The sequence below is a fragment of the Anopheles cruzii genome, chromosome 3 (genome assembly GCF_943734635.1).
Source record: "Anopheles cruzii chromosome 3, idAnoCruzAS_RS32_06, whole genome shotgun sequence".
NCBI lineage: Eukaryota > Metazoa > Arthropoda > Insecta > Diptera > Culicidae > Anopheles > Anopheles cruzii.
The window spans coordinates 33,026,265-33,044,958 of record NC_069145.1 but is presented as its reverse complement, the minus strand read 5'-3'; the positions used below and the strand labels follow the sequence as shown (position 1 = coordinate 33,044,958).

The 18,694-nt window shown below is 49.2% G+C and overlaps 1 protein-coding gene across 1 annotated transcript in view; it reads right to left on the bottom strand.

The window, feature by feature from the left end:
- LOC128275275 (dedicator of cytokinesis protein 1) overlaps positions 1 to 18,694 on the bottom strand; it is a 32,586-nt gene that overhangs the window by 6,694 nt on the left and 7,198 nt on the right. The window contains exons 2-3 of the mRNA XM_053013724.1: positions 2,073 to 4,257; positions 1,476 to 2,004 (exon numbers count right to left, since the gene is read on the bottom strand). Of these exons, the coding sequence (XP_052869684.1) occupies positions 1,476 to 2,004; positions 2,073 to 4,257 (2,714 nt within the window). The remainder of the gene's footprint in view (positions 1 to 1,475; positions 2,005 to 2,072; positions 4,258 to 18,694) is intronic.

Sequence of the window (18,694 nt, the reverse complement as noted above, 5' to 3'; positions counted from 1 at the left end):
AATGGGTGCAAAAAAAACCAATGGACGCACACGACGAATCAGACGAACGGATATAAATCGGTGCGCGCAATTCACATGAGTTTATTTTTACCGGGAAGCAACATTTTCGATACAACATCATTGCGATCGTGTGTCGGATGTGGGTTCCAGCCACCAGATGGACGGGTTGGTTGTCGATGGACAGTGTCGGTTGTTGATGTTTATTTGTTTAGTGGTTTTGTTGTTTTTTTTTCATTGTTTTGTTTCAAGTCAGTGAGGAACGCGGTGAGGTGTGGATGTCGGGAAGGACGGGTTTGGCCGAGGGAGAATGTTTTTGGATTGGAAACAAGGGGTAAAAGAGAAAAAGAAAATACAATTGTTAAACTCAGCAGGATTATTGATCAACTAGAATAACTACAAAATGACAGTTTCCTCAGTACCGATGGGAGTCTTAGGCTTTAATGATTGATCATGTACAATGAAGTTACAGAGAGTGTGGATGATAATTACTGTGGGTCATGGTCATGTTGTTAACACGTAAGAATCCTACTCCTTCACCGTGTTTAGAACAAGTCTAACATTTTAAACTTCAACTTGACGTATGAAGAATCTTGCAGTCTGATTTAAATACATGTTCGTGGTTGTGATGAATGTGATTAAATGGGAAGTGAATGGGAAGATATTAATGTAAGGGATGAGTTTTTTTAAATGATTAGAAATAAATGAGACAACAGGAAATGATGAAAGGAGCGAAAGGATCGTTGAAAGGAGGGCAAAGGCTGTGGGGAAAATGATGTTCGGGTGTTCAAGGTGCGGTGCGGTCGTTTTGCACTAGTGCACAATGGAATGATGGCTGATGAATGATGTACAACCAAGTCTACTAGGGGGGGCCGGTAAATTGATGATTGTGAGGCCCAGATTGGACCTCTGTGTTGTGAATATTTTCAATTGGAAAAATATCCATACCCTTAAACGAACCCTTCCGAGGACATTAATCGTCCGCCGGCAAGGGCTCGCGTGAAGGTGGTGACCGATGGTGACAGTAAAGGGCTCATGCTTCGATTTGCAGTGACAGTAAAACGACCGAGCCCACAGGGGCGGCTAGTGGGGCATGGTGTAGTACCTACTTCACTTAGCGGAGCGATGAAGTAATGGTGAACACCGGTCATCGGTGTGTATCGTGTGATGGGGGTGCGGCAAACAACAAACAACAAAACAGGCAACACACAGGCAAACGGACAGCACACAGAGAGAGAGAAAGACAGAGAGGCGTGAGAGCAGTAGAGAGTGAGCGAGTGTGTGAGTGAGAAAGAAACGGAGGCACAGAGAAAAGTGTCCGTCGAAACGAGCCGGACAGCAGCAGCGCACACATAACACATAGAGACGCACAAAACATAGCTCATCATGCAAACAAAACAAAAGCATCGAAGAGGTGAAAAAAGGTGCGACATTCTGTCGTTCCGTGGCGCACATTTTCCCCTCCCCAGCCCACTCACCTCTTCCTTGCTTTCCAGCTTGTCCTTGATCTGCTGGCAGAACACGGGCAGCAGGATGGCGCGGCACTGGGGCAACTTGAACAGCTTCGAATCGACCACATCCTTGATGCAGGTCATCTTCGACTGATTCAACCGCCCGGCCGGTACGTTCGTGATGATGTCAACAATCTTTTGGCCCAGCTTCAGTGGATCGTACACCTGCATCAGATCGGACGCAATGATGTGCAGGTACTTCAGGAGCGCACCCTGCGACTTGAGCAAATCGTTCTGATACTTGATCAGCTCGCTAAACGATTCGAGCAGCTCTTCGAGGCTCGCCTCGAACAGTTCCCGATCGCGGTCCTGATTGAGATCGGCAAACAGCATCCGCGACCGGATGATAAACTTCATGATGTACTGCAGATACTTGGTCGTCCGGTACAGCTTCTCATCGTTCGCGTTCACCGTGTAGATGTTGGACACGGTACGATCCTTCGAAATGTTGTTGATCGCATTCCGAATGTCTGTTTGGACCACGTTGATAAGTTTTCTAGGGGAAAATAAATGCGAAACGTTAGCGCGCTCGATCAGTGACCTCGCTTTGCTGGGTTTACTTACTCGTACGCCAGGGTGGCGGAGAAGCTTTCGTTGATGTACAGATCCAGCACCGACTGGAAGTGCTGGTACTTCAGATCGTACACTATTTCGATCAGCCGCAGCAAACACTCAAACACCAGCTTGTCGTACTTCGTGGGGTCGTCGTTCGAGACGAGGATGTTGAACAGCGCGTCGAGGATGTCCTGCAGGAACTTGACGACCTCCTCGCAGCGTACCTTCATCAGGGCGTGCAACGATTCTTCCATCTTTTCTTTGCGCGATGACCAGTTCAGCAGCCCCAGGATGTCAACGTTCTGAGTAAGCTTCGTGCTGCACAGGTTCGTTTCGATCGTGAAACTATCCTTAGAAGCCAAGCTGAAGCCCTGGATGGCCGGTTTACTGCTACCGTTCGGTAGCTCATCGGCCAGCGATGGCAGGTTTAGGTAGTTGTACTGCGACTCGTCGTCAAACTTCTTGTGATCGATCTTGTACACCAGCAGCGTGTGGCGCCGGTGCTGCAGCGTCGTACCGTCGTCGTTCATCAACCGCACGAACGACAAACCGAACGGTTTCTCCGTCCGATCCTTCGCCTCGTTCGAGCTGCGGTGCCGGAAGGTGAACTTCAGATGGCACTGCTTGAACTCCTCGATCGGTACGTCGATCTTGAACGTTTCGCCCCACTTGGGCCGATCCTCGTGGTAGTAGATGACGGATTTGTACTCGTTCAGCGCACTACCGCCGCCACCGTAACTGATAACGCCCGGTATCGCCGCGCCCTCCTTGTTGCACACGTACGCCGTCACTTCGATGTTTTTGTCACTGCTCTTCGAGCCCTTGGAAAACTCGCCCGACACGAGCGTCAGGTAGAGGTCGTTGCGCACGTCCCCCGGGAAAATCACCTCCGGGAAGCCCATCTTGCGGGCGAACGCCACATTTCCCAGCACCAGGTGCGGATACTCGTCACGCACCTGCTTAATGTCACCGTACAGAATATCGACACTGATCCAGATCGCCGCATCGCTCTTCTCCCCCAGGTCCTTGTTGGTGATCAGCTTCCGGAGCGTCGTCTCCAGCGGTTCCTTTTCGCACGCGATAAATGGCATCTTGAGCTGGGTGTCACTTTTGAAATCTTCCGATCGTTTGATGATCGGCTTCAGATCCAGCGTCGCTACACCGAACGGTCGGCGCATGTGGTGGTCGAATGCGGTGGACGACGCGGTATTAACCGCGCCACCGGCCGTACCACCACCCGGTGACCCCGGGGTACTCATCTGTGCGGTGAGATGACCTCGGTTTATCTTGTAGCTCCCCGAGCCGGACGAGTTGGCCATACTGCTACGCCGCACGTCCGTATCCTTGCCGTCCATCGCACCGATCCGTACGACGTACGCCACCAGAAAGATGCGGTTCCGGCTCAGATCGTTGCCGGAGAGATCGGTAAACAGCACCTTGATGTTGTTGAACTGGTCCAGATCTGCCGCCATGCCCTGGCGGCTCCACCGGACCACGTAGTTCTCGGTGATGGCCCGCATCTCGTCGCCATCGTACAGGGTGAACATAATTTCCGTATCCTCGCTCAGCCGACACACAAAGTTGTGCACCGACAGGAGCAGGTTGTGCGAGTGGCGGTTCACAATGTCCAGATTGCGGTTCTTGCTGTTGGCCGTGCTAGCCCGCTTGATACGGTCCACCGCATTCACGTGATGCTCGTACAGCTGCGTCGTGGACGTGCGCTCGATGTCCAGGATACTGCCGCCCTCGTCGCGCACGATCATGTCCAGCTGGAGGATTTTGTTGCCCGTATCGATCTCACTGGTCGCCTTCAGTTTGATGTTTCGCATCTCGTCCACCGGCAGATTGCCGGACAGTAGCTGCGAGCGCAGCCGGATCAGCTCGAGCATTTTGCCCTGTAGCTGCTTGAAGCAGCGATCGGTCGCGAGGTACAGGCTGCGGTAGTGGTACTGCCACTCTCTCAGCACCGTCGTGATCTCCTCGACGATCTCGCTGCGCTGGATGACCAGATCGCCATCGCGAGACGTTCTGCTGTCGACCGCGTGGACGTACGCCTTCGGGAACACACCGGACGCGCCGGAGCTGCTGTTCTGCCCGTAGTACCACTGGCAGGACTCCTGTTCGATCACCACCGTATCGCCGACGTCCAGATCGATGTGGTGCTCCTTGCCCGGGGCACTGTAATTCGCTTTCGCTGTTGACGGAAACGAGAAACAAACCAAACTGATCAGTATCATCGCAACGGTGCCCCACGGGACCAGAGTAGTCAGCTCCGGCGAGATTAGCGCCAACGGTGAATTAGGTCCAGTGTGACCTTCGGTGCTTATTGTAGAAAACATACACCCGCAGATTAACGGGTCTGATTCCATCCGGAGCGCACCGAGCGCACACACTATGTAGGCTAATCCGATTCCGGCAATGTTGCAAAGTACATACGTGCAGGAACTTTTCAATCGGCCACCACCAGCCGACCACGACTGCATTTCCCCGAGGGGGCCGCCAGTGTGTGAATCAGGCGGGAGAAAAAAAAACCGTGGCACGAAAAACGGCTCGCGAAATATTAGGGACGCATCGGAGTTGATTGAACAAGATTCAATTAATTAATGCACGACGGTGGTGGGGACAAGGTTTAAGTGGACGCAGCAGCAGCAGCGATGATGGTCACACTGACTGCTAATAATATGCCCACTGGCTCACTGGGTATAAACATAGCACAACCCAACAGCTACTAGAATGGGGCCGGCCAGTAATCACCGCTGTGGAAGTAGCGCACCGGTTTACTGTTCCGACTAATTCTAGTTAATCCAGATAAAACAGCATCCATTGAACAGTGAAAAGGAATTGGTTTATAAAAATGTTTTCTTTCGTTAAAAACATTTATGCGGGAAAGGATCATTCATGGAAATTCGAAGCAGCAGATTTCCGGAGAAACAATTCAAATCGCGGTTTGTACAATAATAGTTCTGATTCGATCATAATTAAAGAAAACAGCTTAATCCACATCGTTGGAAATGCATAGACATGCGGTCGCGAAATCGGGTTCGCAAATGGTTTCTAATTCACGGGAAACATTAGAACCCCTCACGTTGCGATGCTCCAAATGGGATATCCCATATTGGCACAGGTTTCGCAGTTTACGGAAAACCCGACCACGTACGTCCCCCGTGACCGACCGTAGCGGTTACGCGAGTTATTTATTGACCAACAGTACAGAGCGTAAACGGTGGTAAACATGGAGGCAAAATAAGATAGACCGATCCGGTGCGGTGACACTCCATCAACCAACAGTGACCGTGAACGGATGTACAAACAGACTAAATAACGAGCCGGTTGACAAATTTAAGCGAATTTTCGTTCCACCCAGTGATAAGGTAGCTGTTCACAACTTCACTCTACGTCCTCATAACTCCTAACCTGCACAGGGACACACTTCAGTTTGGAGCGTTTTACTCAAGAGTAGAAGTTTTCATTGAAATCACACTTCTTTGATCAATCTCCGTCAAGCCAAATGAAAGTGCATCGTAGTAATTACAGAGATTTGCTCAGGTTGCTCGGACCAAGTTCCGTTGCTTTGAAGTGGTGCACGTGGCGCACCCAGGTTACGGCACAGAACCGTAGCATACCGTCCGCCACGGGCACGTTTCCTTGCTTGACTGCATCCCGCTGCCCTCTGTAAGTTCAATTTTAATTTCGTATTTTTTTACAAATTTATTCACGCTATAGTACATTCATCCATCTATGGCTCTGGCGCTCTGTTCGGCGATCTGAGCCCAGTTGAAAAGGCGAACGAATGCGCCCGTTGGGTGCCGGATCGGCCGGAAGAAGCTGTTTGGATGACGGTGAAGTGTAAAGCACCGTGAATGCTAACGTACGGGCTACGTCCCAGGCTGCAGCCCCGTCGAGTGCAATTAGGGTAATGGGGCGCAGCAGGAGAGGGATGAAAGTGCATCGGAGTGGCGTCGCTTACAAAATGAACGATTGAAATGCATCCTTTGCGTGTGCAAAACGGCGAACTTGCACCGATCGGTATGCATCTCCTTCACCATTCGCTCTCCAACGATTGCGTTGAAGACGCGATTGATTTTATGGTCACAATAATTCCGGTACCGGAGTCGAGATTAGAAGGAATGTCTTGGGGTGCTTGAATTATGCATGGAATGTAAACCGTAAAATGGAAATAAAGGTACCGGCGGACCGACGGATATTCAGTTACATTCATAGCCCACTGCGTCTTCGATACCAATTTCATTGTGAGTGCTTCTGCCCTACCCAGGACAGATTCTGATCACGAAACACACTGCATCATAGCTACCTTCGATAAAAAGCGAACAAACTAAACCCTGAAACATAATTACAACATGCTCTAAGTAAACTGATTACACAGCAACCTCTGGCTGACCGACTCAGCTCAGAAGTCTACTATCCAGGTACGTACATGAACCAGGCAAAGCAACTTTCTAGCCTCTCGGAGAGTTGACTAAACACCACCTCATCCATTAATGTAGGTCATCAACGAAAGTGTCTCTGTGCTGTGATCGCGACACCACTCTTGGCGGTGTCAAACGGACCTTCGGCCGACGGCCCGACTGCTCTAATAACCCAGATAAACCTTTCTTCGCAAGTCAGCACTTTAACCATCGTGGCGGTGGCGTAGCATATCCATCGAATGGATGAACATATCAGATGATGTTTGCCGCACCAATCAGTGACCATGCTCGGTGCGGGTCTATTTTTACCGGCTCACCGCTATCAGAGGTATTCGAAAGACGGAAAGTAACATTCTTGGGACGATATTCTGCCGAACACGAACCTGACCTTTTGTGCGTGCCAGACCCGAACCCAATCAAATACTTGATAGCCGAGATGAATTTGACAGAAGAAAGCAGTACCTAGGATCCTGCTTCATCCGTTCCACATAAAATAAGCTGCAGCAATGGCCCACAATGGAGGGTTCGATAAAGAAGTGGTCATGCTTTTCTGAAACCCTCCCACAGTGCGCATCACATGGCAGCCAACGGGCAACATCAACAACGCGCTATTTTTACGGTGCCCCAAACTGCCAAGCGCGACGTACATACGCGATGATGTTGCTTATTTATTTACGCTGAAGATGTACTCATTTTCTCTGTTAATATTTCGGAATTTACTTTCCGACATCTGCTGGCCCGAAAGCAGATCCGCGTTGCAGGCGTTTTTTTTCTTAAAGGAAGCCCCCTTCTTCGGCTTATAAACGCCAACGATAAGAATCGCGCCAGCCTACCAACGAACCGCGACCGCGAACGACTCTGTTGCGGCGCTGAAACGTGCGCCGTACGCAACAAATGTGGACATTGTCGGCAACTATCTGTCCCCCGGTGGGTAGCCCGTCCCTCTTGCAAGATTACCGGTGGCGGCGGCCGCGTGCATTGCTCATCCTTTTGTGGGCACGCGCCTTCGCGGTGGTCGGTGTTTTACGCTCTATTTACACCGGCCTAACAAGGGGTACGGTTGGGCACCGTGTCTAAGGAGACAGGCGGCGCACGTCGTCGATTAGTGTTATGCTTGGTGTCGAAAGCGCTACAATTTGAAAATTAGATAAATTAACGACGAATCATACGTTTTTGACAGTTGAATCAGAGCTACCGTAATATTTTTAATAATTTCCATGACACTTATTCGGAGCTTCGTATCCGTGTTGCGGTGCGGTGCAGCAGCTGTTAAAAGTGAAGTTATTTCAGATGTTTCATTAGCCACTTCACCATTCGCCACGATATGCCCGATAAGCAAATATTTGAATGAAAGCAAACACTACGTATGCATAACGTCCGGTCTGGTAGCACATAGGCCCAATTACACCTCGATGCTCCCCGTAACAAGCCAGAAGTTCAACGAATGTGTTGCGCAAAAGAGAAAATTTACAGATTTCTTCGTGCATATCGCTCGGCTATCGCTATAGAGCATGTGCCGAATCTGCTGCCAACGGGTTATGTGGACAGCGTCGGTTGTTGGTTTTAAAGTGCATACACCACCACTTCAACCAACGGCATGGCATGGTGCTTCTGTTGTTTGGCGCAAGTGCTGTTCTGCTTCCACCACCAGAATGAGTTAGAAGAGGCAAAGAAAGAATTTTCCAATTACCATGAGTAGACCCCGAGATTAAATACAGCCAATCCCGCGAGTTCCGGCGTTCCGTTACGCTTTAGTGCACTCCAAAATCCGGTTTAATTCCATGCGGAAGGAACGGAAGCACATGGTTTAATCTTCTGCAAAGCATTGCCACTGCAGACGTCGTCGAGCAATCGCAGAAATCGCACAATTATAATGATTTCAAGCGTGAAACACTCTCGCTCGGAGCCCATAACGCACGCTGCTTGAACAGTCAAACGCAGTGCAGTTCTGGTGTTGAAATCAGCAGGATGTAAGGAGATGGTTGAAATCAAAGCCTTTTTCCACCCATTGAGGACTATGTCAAGTATGCAGAAGAGGTTCGCCATTTGATCAAACGAATTTAGACCCATCAGACATAGGAAAACAAAAGTCTAACATAAAGTCCTTGTAGCACTAAACTACTAGATTGTTCAATAAGTTCCTTGTCTCGATAAGACAAACACATTTTATTGGTTTGAAATACACTTAATTATTCCCTTTCTGAACATCAATACACTTGTTCCAAGGAGATGCCAATTTATATCCAAAATTACATCCCTTAAGTGAAAAACTGGAACGCCTTCCAAATACGCAGCTGCAGCTGAAATCCAATACTTCAATCATAATATTGGTTACACTGCTCAATGAAATGGCTAAAAATTAAATCCCTGAACGATACTTGATTTTTTCCATGGTAAAAAATACTGCGACATGTCGATACTAAATGGCTTGTAAAAAAATTAAGTGACCGATTGAAATAAAACTTCACAGACGTTCATATGAAGAGTGCACCAATATAACAAAAATATTAGGCCCGTAGCAGCACCCTCTGTTATCGAGGCAAAGAACTTATTGAACATCCTAGTATATTGTATTAAATGAATTTGCAACAATATGCAACGGAGTATCAAATGAGGCACTGAATATGCAGCATAGCGCCTTCAGCGCCTCATTTAATATTCCTTGTCAGTATGTCTAGGGCCTAGGCAGCACACGGATCAACGATGGTTTAGGCTAACGAGCTAACGGAATCGCGCGTTTGCCGGTACTTTGCTGTCTTCACGCACAGCTTACAAGAACCTAAACGCCGGTTTGGGGGCGCACAAGACGAGAACGAAGGGAATCAGAGTCTACTGCGGAACCGAAAGAACAACAATTGCACCCTTTCACCCGATGGCTCCAGGCTTTGGCCTAGTTAGTACTCTTACTTCAGGAACCCTATTCTGACCCGCTTACCGGAGTGGCGATGCAAATCGCTTCGGTAACCGGGCAAGCTCCTTACTGTGTCTGTTAGCTGCCTGTTTTTTAAACTTTCCACTTTCTACGCGACATTGTTTCACTTTCATAATGGCCAGTGGTGTTGAGAGAGCTGAGTAGTAGCCAACGGGCTCTCGGAGAGTGTACAGTACATGAAAGCTGACGGCAGACCGATTGCTTCCTTTCCTTAACGATGCACACTATTCCTTGACGCGCAGGATTTAAAAAGTTTCGTACACGGAAAAGTCGGAAAAAGGTCCACAAGTGCGCCATCATCCAACCGGCCTCACAAAGAAACTGTGTCACGGCGGCGGCGGCTGCTGCTGTCAGGCTGTCCCCGCCGAGCGTGGTCACTGAAATTTGATCCACGCAGGAAACACGCTACGCTGCAGCAAAATCAGGGCCGGTGCCGGATAGAGTGTCGACTCGCAGTGTAAGGTTCGCGGGGCAAAATGGACCACCCCGTCCGCGTCGCGAATATATGTGCTCCCCGGTAGCCCCTACCCTTTTCAAAATTCTTTTCATGCAACGACCTGGAACGGTGCGCTTCAAGTGTAATGCGCTTCAATGTTGCCAACGAACATAACGCGTCCCACGCGACGGACCCAGGTTGCGGACGAACGATATTTATATGGTGTAAAATATTCCCGCTCCCGCAGCGCGTTCCTGGGAAGGAAAACCTGGCGTGCGGTTGCATCATTTTTGCGCTCAAATAGTTCCCGAAGCACTCCCGAAGCCGTGCCCTCTCATCGTCTGGTGCTTCATTGCTACGAAAAAAGAACGAACTCCTTGGCATGGTTGCATGGCGACGGTGCACAGGCATCGTAAAAGTGAATTATAATTATGAGCAAGAACAAACAGTAACACTGTTGTCTGTTGAGCTTGTGCAAACGCAAACACAGTCAGGCCTTCCGGTAGGTCTTTGGGTCGGCGGTCGGTGCCGAGGAGAATCGGTGCCGATGGTCTTGTTTGCTGAGACACGGACCACGGGTTCGAGATGAAGTTATTATGCCCTTGCCACGCAGCTGTCTGTCATGCACGTGCGGTGCACATCTTGTTAACTTTGGCGGTGCCAACCGTGAGCATCGTATGCGACCGACGGCATCCGGGCATCTCGATTAAATAGATGTGAATTTATTACACTTAATGTGATACCGATGTGGCCAGCAGCATCTTTGCGCTGCGGGCTGCTACTGAAACGGAGGAAATCGATGCAGGGAAGTCCTAGTATTTAATTATTTATTGTGTTGACTCGCTTCACACTGAACAAGTTTGTTTAACATAATATGTAAACAAGTATCGGAGTGCGACCACCATTTATTGTTTGATGAGAACAACATAAATACACTTACAATACACACCATATCAACTTAAAAATGCTCCTTACATTGTAATACACTAAAGCAGCATGTGCAATGGAAAGCCACAGCTGGGCGCGGCACCTATTAAAATACTTTAAACCCGAGTGCAACATAATCACCCGCAGCCATCGGCCGTCGGTGGTTTATAATCGTGTTGCATCGAAGCCCCCATGGCCGTAACTTAACTGATACCAGGAAGTTGTTTAAAAAAATATTCCAAACGAAGCTTCACCATCGCCGGTGTGTGTTCAATCGGCCATCGGAAGGTGTTTACACTATTCGGACCATTTATGCTCATTCTTCGTTAAATTGCAAACTTTCTCTCAAAACGGGACCATTATCGTGAAGGTGAAGTATGCAGTAATCGCCGATGCAGCCGCAGGGTGGTAGGTTTTTTTTTCTAAATAAACGAGAAAAAAATGAAGCAATTTGTTCACCATGATCGATGTTCGCAATTCGTTTTGTTTTTCTTTCGCCATCATCAGGTATGAACGCGTTGTGCAAATGTGACTAAAGAGCAAGGTGAATGAACTGGTGCCATTCATCAATTTGAGTTCATTTACGAAATTGATCAAGCCAACCCGTCACCCGGCTTCTAAGGGCCAGGCTGAATCGAAATGTTTGAAAGCGAAAGACGTAGTGGTGTGATTTATGAGCCAAACCGTCGCACTCGTCGCCCAACATGAAGCCGGCGTCTTCTGCTGCTGCTTCCCACTAATAAAAGCCGCCGTGCGACAGAAGCGCGAAAAGGAAAGTCCACGGCAGACCAACGAAAATGGCAAAGGTTGGAGACAAAACATAAACCGAATAAACCTTTACCATCCGCCGGCGACGAGCGGAAGACAAACGGGCGGATGACATTTTTGGGGCTTAATTTTAGTCAACAAAGTTCAGCGAAAGTTTCCGCCAAGTCTCAGCATCTCTCTCTTTCTCCGGCTTCACTTTCTTATACCACACACACACACAGCTTCTTGGGGGCTCATAACTTTTGGTGGCGTTTGTTGTGGGATGCGAAATGTTGCACCACGTTTGAGCGGAAATCTTGGGTTTGAGTGGAACAGAACCGCCGACACCGGGTAAGGAAGCTGCGAACAAAAGAAGGCACACGGTGAGAGTGTGTGAGCGAAAGGCATCATCGTTCTCTCCCAGGCCGGGGCACGAATCATCCGGATCGCAATGCGTGATGCTGAGCATTCGCGCGGCGATCCAACACGGTGGTCCGTTGGTCCGTTAATTTAGTCCACTCGGCGAGCCGAAAGCCCAGAAATAATCAGGCACAACGCCAACCAACGACTCGGCTCGGGACACATCGGTTCGATGTACCGGCGGCCGGATTGGTGGCGGTCAAATGGGACTCAAGCATGCATAACATGAGAGGGTAAGAAAGCCGCCGCCGCCGACGGTATGCCGAGCAAGCGGCGTACTTACACCGTGTGGTGCACCTCTGCAACAAGGGTTCCGGTCGAGTGGTCCCAGACGACCACCGGCCACTCCGTCGTGTGGTCGGGGAAATGTGAAAAAATTAAACCGATTAATCGTACACTATGCACCGCGAATCACCGCGACTTCCGGAACCGCCTAGTGGCTTTGATTGTGAAAGGTCATGGGAAGGTCATCGTTCCGTCGTGGTTATCCGGCGAGCCGGAACAGATCTGGCGGCAGTATACCGCCCCTCGTCATCTATGGAAATATTCTTCCATTCCACGATATTTATATAAATTTATATTAGTAAAACAATAAATGGTTTACCGGCGGTTCAAGTAATTCAAAAAGAATTAGAATATGAGCGAGTTTCAAGCATCTTAAAACAGGAATTGCTTTTAACGCCGGAACCTTCCCCCAATTAGGGGCTGCCATTAGGGGGCGCGAAATTTATCTCCAAAGTGCACCAGATGCAAATCAAATTATGTTTCGATGAAAGAACCCTCTTTGAGCACCACCGTACCGACCGTAACCTAAAACCGTGAGACCGTGAGAAGCAAAAGACACACACATAGGATCCTGCTTCAAAAATCGATTTAAAGGCCAACGGGCGCCATTTGATTGGCCTTATTTATCTGGTCACATCTCCGGCTGCCATTAGAACGTCTCAGCGAAAGTGAAACATTGGAACCGTGGCTCGGGCTTTCCGCGAACGAAAGTGAAACGCTAGACAGGAAAAGTCGGCCGTCCACTGCCGTGGCCCTAGGGTGAGTGAAAACGAGAACCACTTTCGAATCAGTAGGTCGACCCGCGCACGACGACAAGCCCAGGCCGCCACTCACAACCGGGGCCGACGAATTTGGCGCATGTCCGCGCGGCTGCCTTTCCACCGGTGAATGTTGGGAAACAGCCCACCGAACCATTCAACCCTCTGCATTCTATTGTTCTGTCCCGTTTCTCACGCCGCCAAAGGGGGTGGAATCTTCCAAGTCAAGTGTGATGCCCTGGCCAAGTTCTACCAAGACACGGTCGTTGTGCTGTCCCACCCCACTCCAGGAGGCTCAGGTATCAGGCAACGGAGATTGCAGCACGGGTAACCGCAACTCGCAGCAACCATCGGAGTAGCTTGTGCTGTGTCAATCTGACGTTCCCCGTTCTAACATTGGATATTTACGTAACCTTCGGCGGTTACATCATCAACTCAAAAGAGGTACCTGCGCACGATTTATCTACACCCGCTTGGGCCAGGCGTTCGAGAACACAGGCGAATGGGAATATTTTTATACCTTTGGGCTTCGGACATCGTGTGCACATTTGCATGTGCGACGCGCGGAAGATGCTTTCGATGTTAGGATTGCATAAAGCAGAACAGTGACAGCCGTTCGTCCGCCGGGTTAATGCTCACCACACCACACGGCGAAGCGCGAACGGGAATTCCAGGGACACGCAGCATTGTTCAATACGACATCCACCTCCCCGGGCGCTGTCTGCCGATGCCGCGGCCCACCGGGACAGAGAGACATGTTTAATGTTTACCATCGTGTGCATCACCAAACAACAATGGTGCCAACACTACAGCTCGGCGGCGATGGGCGTTGCCGTGCCGACGGGGAGTCGTCACTTAATCATGACCTCCTGCAGCTTCGAGCCGTAGCCTCATCCGCTGTTTATGCTCGTGACAGCGCAGCGCGCCGACGATAATCGTTTCGACAAAACTATTTAAGTAGTGAAAACGAAAAAAACAACAAGCATCGCGATTGTGAACGTTTTGCTCTGCCTCTGCTGGGTGTGCCGGCAAAAAAGGCGTCGGCGTTTCTATTGAGACGATTGCAAAATAGGTTGAAACGATTGGCGAACCCAAATAAATTGTGAAGATTCCAAGGGTTTGCGGCGTGTGGCGTGTGTTACGAACATAATTCAAAGAAACAGTGTCGCCCGAAAACATAAAATAACATAATCGTTTACCGACTAAGGAAATAACTTTTCATAATAACTTAAGGGCATAAAAAAAATCAAAGATTAAAGCCCGGTTCTACAGTGGATGGCGAAAGGAAAGACTACTGAACATTTGAATACCATCCTCATAAAAAAAATTAGTACATTAGATTGAGGTACTACAAGCAAAATTTGGGCGATTATATGACAGTTAGATTTAATCTCGTAGACTGGTGCGGGCATTTGTGGTCATAAATGTGGCCATAATAAATTCAGAATTAAGGCTCATAAGCGCATGGTGAAGTACTCACAAGACATTATGCTGTTTCATACGATGAAAAAACATCGAAACTCGAAACCAACTGATGAAAAACGTCGAATGGGTATTAACATGAGTTTTAGTGGTGAAACTAACAAAGATATTGCCAAAATATGCGACCAAAGTGAGGCAGCAATTGGTTAAAGAATCAAGGGTTATGAAAACGAACGGTGTTTTACTATCGGGATGTTTTGAAACATCCCTTATTTTGAGGAAATCTGCCCTGGAGTGATGATTTTTTGCTATGATTCACCTCTCATTATAAGGAGTTGAAATGTTCTGCTATATGGGGTCTAAATCATCATTGGGAAACAAATTACAACGGCATTATATTCCAGGGATGCATTATTTACATGACGCCTACTGGTCATGGTAACTCGAAAGCTGGTCAAAACTAAATGGAATGGAACTTAATCCAGTATCTCGTGGATATCAAGGTTTTATGCTATTAACATCACTGGCCAGACCAGGTAAGCATTCGGCACATGCCATTCATGAACCTTGGAGTATGTGAAAAGATCCCACTCAATTTAATTTAGAATTACCAAATATACCAAAACAATCTGGACCAAAATAATACCTGAGGACTGTAGAAAAGGCCACATAACAAAATCAGGATGTTTGGCTACATTGTCTGGGCGAAATGGTATGCATTGCGGACACTAAACTTGTTTTCGCCAAAGTAGAATTTAGCTTGTTCTAAATATGTGCTAAAAAATTTCTCTTGCATCAATCATCACTAAATGCAGCAAAACTATCATTTACACGTCTTATGTAATGTTTTTGATTGATTTCCAAATCAAATTTTTCATCCTTTTTTTTCCAACAATCGTTCGTGTTCTTAAACTAAACTACTTTTCGCTATCCACTCGGTACGTCTAATAATCGTCGGTAAACTTTTTTCTTGGTTATTCAATTCGACAGTAAAATGTGCGCCCAAGACGTGCGCGTTGATGGTCATTGAACGGCGGGTTAGTAAAAAAACCTAGTATCCCCAACAAAACACCACACAGCCCACCTTCACATGTTGCCAGTTGTCCTGATTGCACGATCCGGTTGGGGGTCACACCACCGGCAGGTACCCCGTCAGTAGCCCCGTCGTGTTGTGTGCGAAGGGTGTTGAAATGTTGGCAGTAATCGTTTGTGGCCGCAACAGCTCGTGCTGATAGTGCAGCTGATTAGATGATGCAGGAGGGTACGTCGGCGTGGCCGCCGTGTACACTGCACCGCGTCCAAACATCCAAACCACGCTGCGAGAGAGTGCGACAAAAAGCAGCGCCCCCGGTAGCGCCATCTTGGGCGGCGAAGGTTTCGCGCCCGGGCGGCCCCCAATCAGTCAAGGCTTCCTCGCCTCGAGATAGTGGGAAGCGATAACACGGTAAGGCATTGCCCTAATTTCTGTACCTTGCGAACACGGCGGCCACGAGGTGGACCATTTTGCGAAAGACGAAACGCGCGGCAAATGTTTCGCTTTTAAAGAACCGGGGACTCAAAATTGAAACGTTCCCTTCTAGAAACTCCACTCTGGAAGGGGCTCTGTTTATGTTTGGTAAACAATTTCAACGAAGACCTCCACCCGCGACTCTCGGTGAGTTGTTTGTTTTGCCATCGGGGAGAGCAATGAAGCCCGTCCAGCTCGAGAGCCGGAAACTAGTGGAGGCTAAAGAACCAATCGAGCGCCACGGGAGCACCCTTGAAGTCGAGCAGATCTTCGGATCCACCTAGGACCGTAGGACATCCACGACATCTTGCAAAATTGCCGATGGTGACGATAATCGACGGGCGCACGTTAATCAGGGCCAGCGCTCAGAAACTCTAAGAAACGAGAGCGCTGTAAAATCGAGGTCGTACCCGAAGAATGTTTGAGACGATGGGCCGAGATAAGACGAACGCAAACGGCCACGCTACGCTGTAGAAAAAGTGGCGAACGACATGGCGGCAGAAACAAAGCGCTATCGTTCTGTGCAAGAAACAATAAAAGAATGTCTCTCGACCGAGCGATGGAAGAACAAATAATGTGCCTCGCGAAGGACGCGAGATGTTGCCTGATGGGCGGCGGGTGGAAAAGGGGGAACTCCGAGGCGTTCCTACTGCTGATGATTGCCGCCTGTGTTCGAAGTGACAACGCCCTTCGCGCTGTTAATTACGCCGCCGCCGTCGGGTGACGTCTCCGAGGATGATATCTTTGCGGTTTCTGTACGCGCGATACAAGCGCCGCTCGGCATAGTTCCGTTTGAACGGAGCGTAATCGTGTAGATGGTAGTTCTATAGACGCAGAACAATCGTCCGTTTTAAAGCATGTCTTGGTGTCGCGCGGCTGACTGCAATGAATGATGATGACTTTTATCTGCCATTTACGACGATGCTATCCGTTCCGTGTGTCATCGGGTGCAAGCCGATAAGTACGCGCACACCGACGCGGTTCATTAATCACCGGTATGTGTGTGAGTGTCGGAGGAACGTCTTAAATACTAAAACATACGCGAGTCTCACTGCGCGAGTGATATTACTATTCCATCAACCGGTTGAAACGTATTTTCCATGAGTTAAATACTCGGCGCACCTTTCCGTGGTCCGCCGCGTAATGCTAGCCGTGAAATTCAAATTACATACACACGCATACCAATTAAAGCCAGGAGCATTTGTGGCCGCCTGAAACCCGCCAAACGGTAAGATACGTATAAACCCCCCCGGTGTGTAAGATATAAGTGTGTCAGCTCATGACTCATCCGTAGATGGCATAAAGCACGCCCCGTGTATGTCGTGATTCCGATCCGGACTCTGCTCGGTGCCCCTGATTTGGTTTTTGGCGATGTGCGTGACGATACGGACTGCGTCAGACACTGCTGCGTGCGACGAACGGCACACGGTAGAGAGTTAACCACATTAATCCTTCACCAGGAACATGGGAGCAGCATACGGAATTGCGCGACGATTCACACATACTGGACCTCCCATCATTTAGCGGACACGATGATGAGTCCGTAGTGACCGTGACAAATAACGAATATTGTGCAGAGCTCGTCGCTGGATGTTCTTCTTCGTAGCCCGCAGTAGCTCTCTGCAATGCTGGCCCCATCTGGGAGCAGACGGAACCGTGGGACGTGTGGAAGGTCGAAGGGAACCGAGCCGATCGCCAGTGTCGTATGTTAACACGAAGCCATTTCAAAACGGACCCTGCAATGCCCCGTTAGCCCCGAATTCGCGCAGATTCTTCGGACGAACGGAACTGTCACCACAGCATGGTTCGGTGGGTTCATGAAAAATTCCACGCAAGGAGAACCATATGTTTCTCGTCGGCACCCCGTTCGACTTCATGGGAATTTCGGGACACTTCTCAAAACTCTTACCAGGCATCAATGCCTGGAAAGAAAAAGAAAGGATTACGGATCCGAATTTCTGCAACACAGCAACTGGTGTGCGCTCGTATTTCATCGTCGCCTGTTTCGCATCGGGGACATCAATTAGCACATCCGTGTGCCCCATTGGCTTTGGCCACACCACATCCGGCCCGGCGCGTCAGATTCTCGGCGTCGGTGGCGCCTAAACTCTACACCGGATTTCATAATCTCAGCCAGTGGAACCTTCGCTGTCGGAGGGATTCGTAAAACGGAAACTCTGTCAAATTCTTTACCCTGCGTGGACTGCACTGTCTTCGACACGATTTGCGTGTTTCGGTGTTATCTGATTGCAAAACTTGCCGACCATTACCAGGCGCATCCGGGGCAATCCTTCTCTGTCTCACTCGCTCACGAAAGGAACTGGAATAAACCCGAGAGAAACCACCGCCCGGCATTACCATTGGGCCACGGTAACACGCATCCTCACGTTGGGTTGTTTCATAACCTGCCCCTACGCTGTGTTATTGCTTGTGTTTTGTAATAAATCACCGGCACCTGCCGGAACGGTCCCCGAACGGTTTTCGGTTTCCGTGCGTCCCGAAAAGTAGTTTTCCAAAATCCATGCTGCGCCTGAAAAAGTACGAAAAAACCGAACTGCATTCCGATGGCCGCGCGGTGTGCATTACCCCCGTGCCTGAACCCAGGAGAACCGGATGTGACCGTCCGGAATGAAAACAAACGCGCAACACGTGGTTGCATCGTTTTCCAAGGCTGGCGCGCCCGCATCCTGGGAAAAGCCACATTCCACACGGCAACACTGGTTCCGCTCGTGTGGCGCAACCATAACTGGGTGGTGGTGGTGTTGGTGTT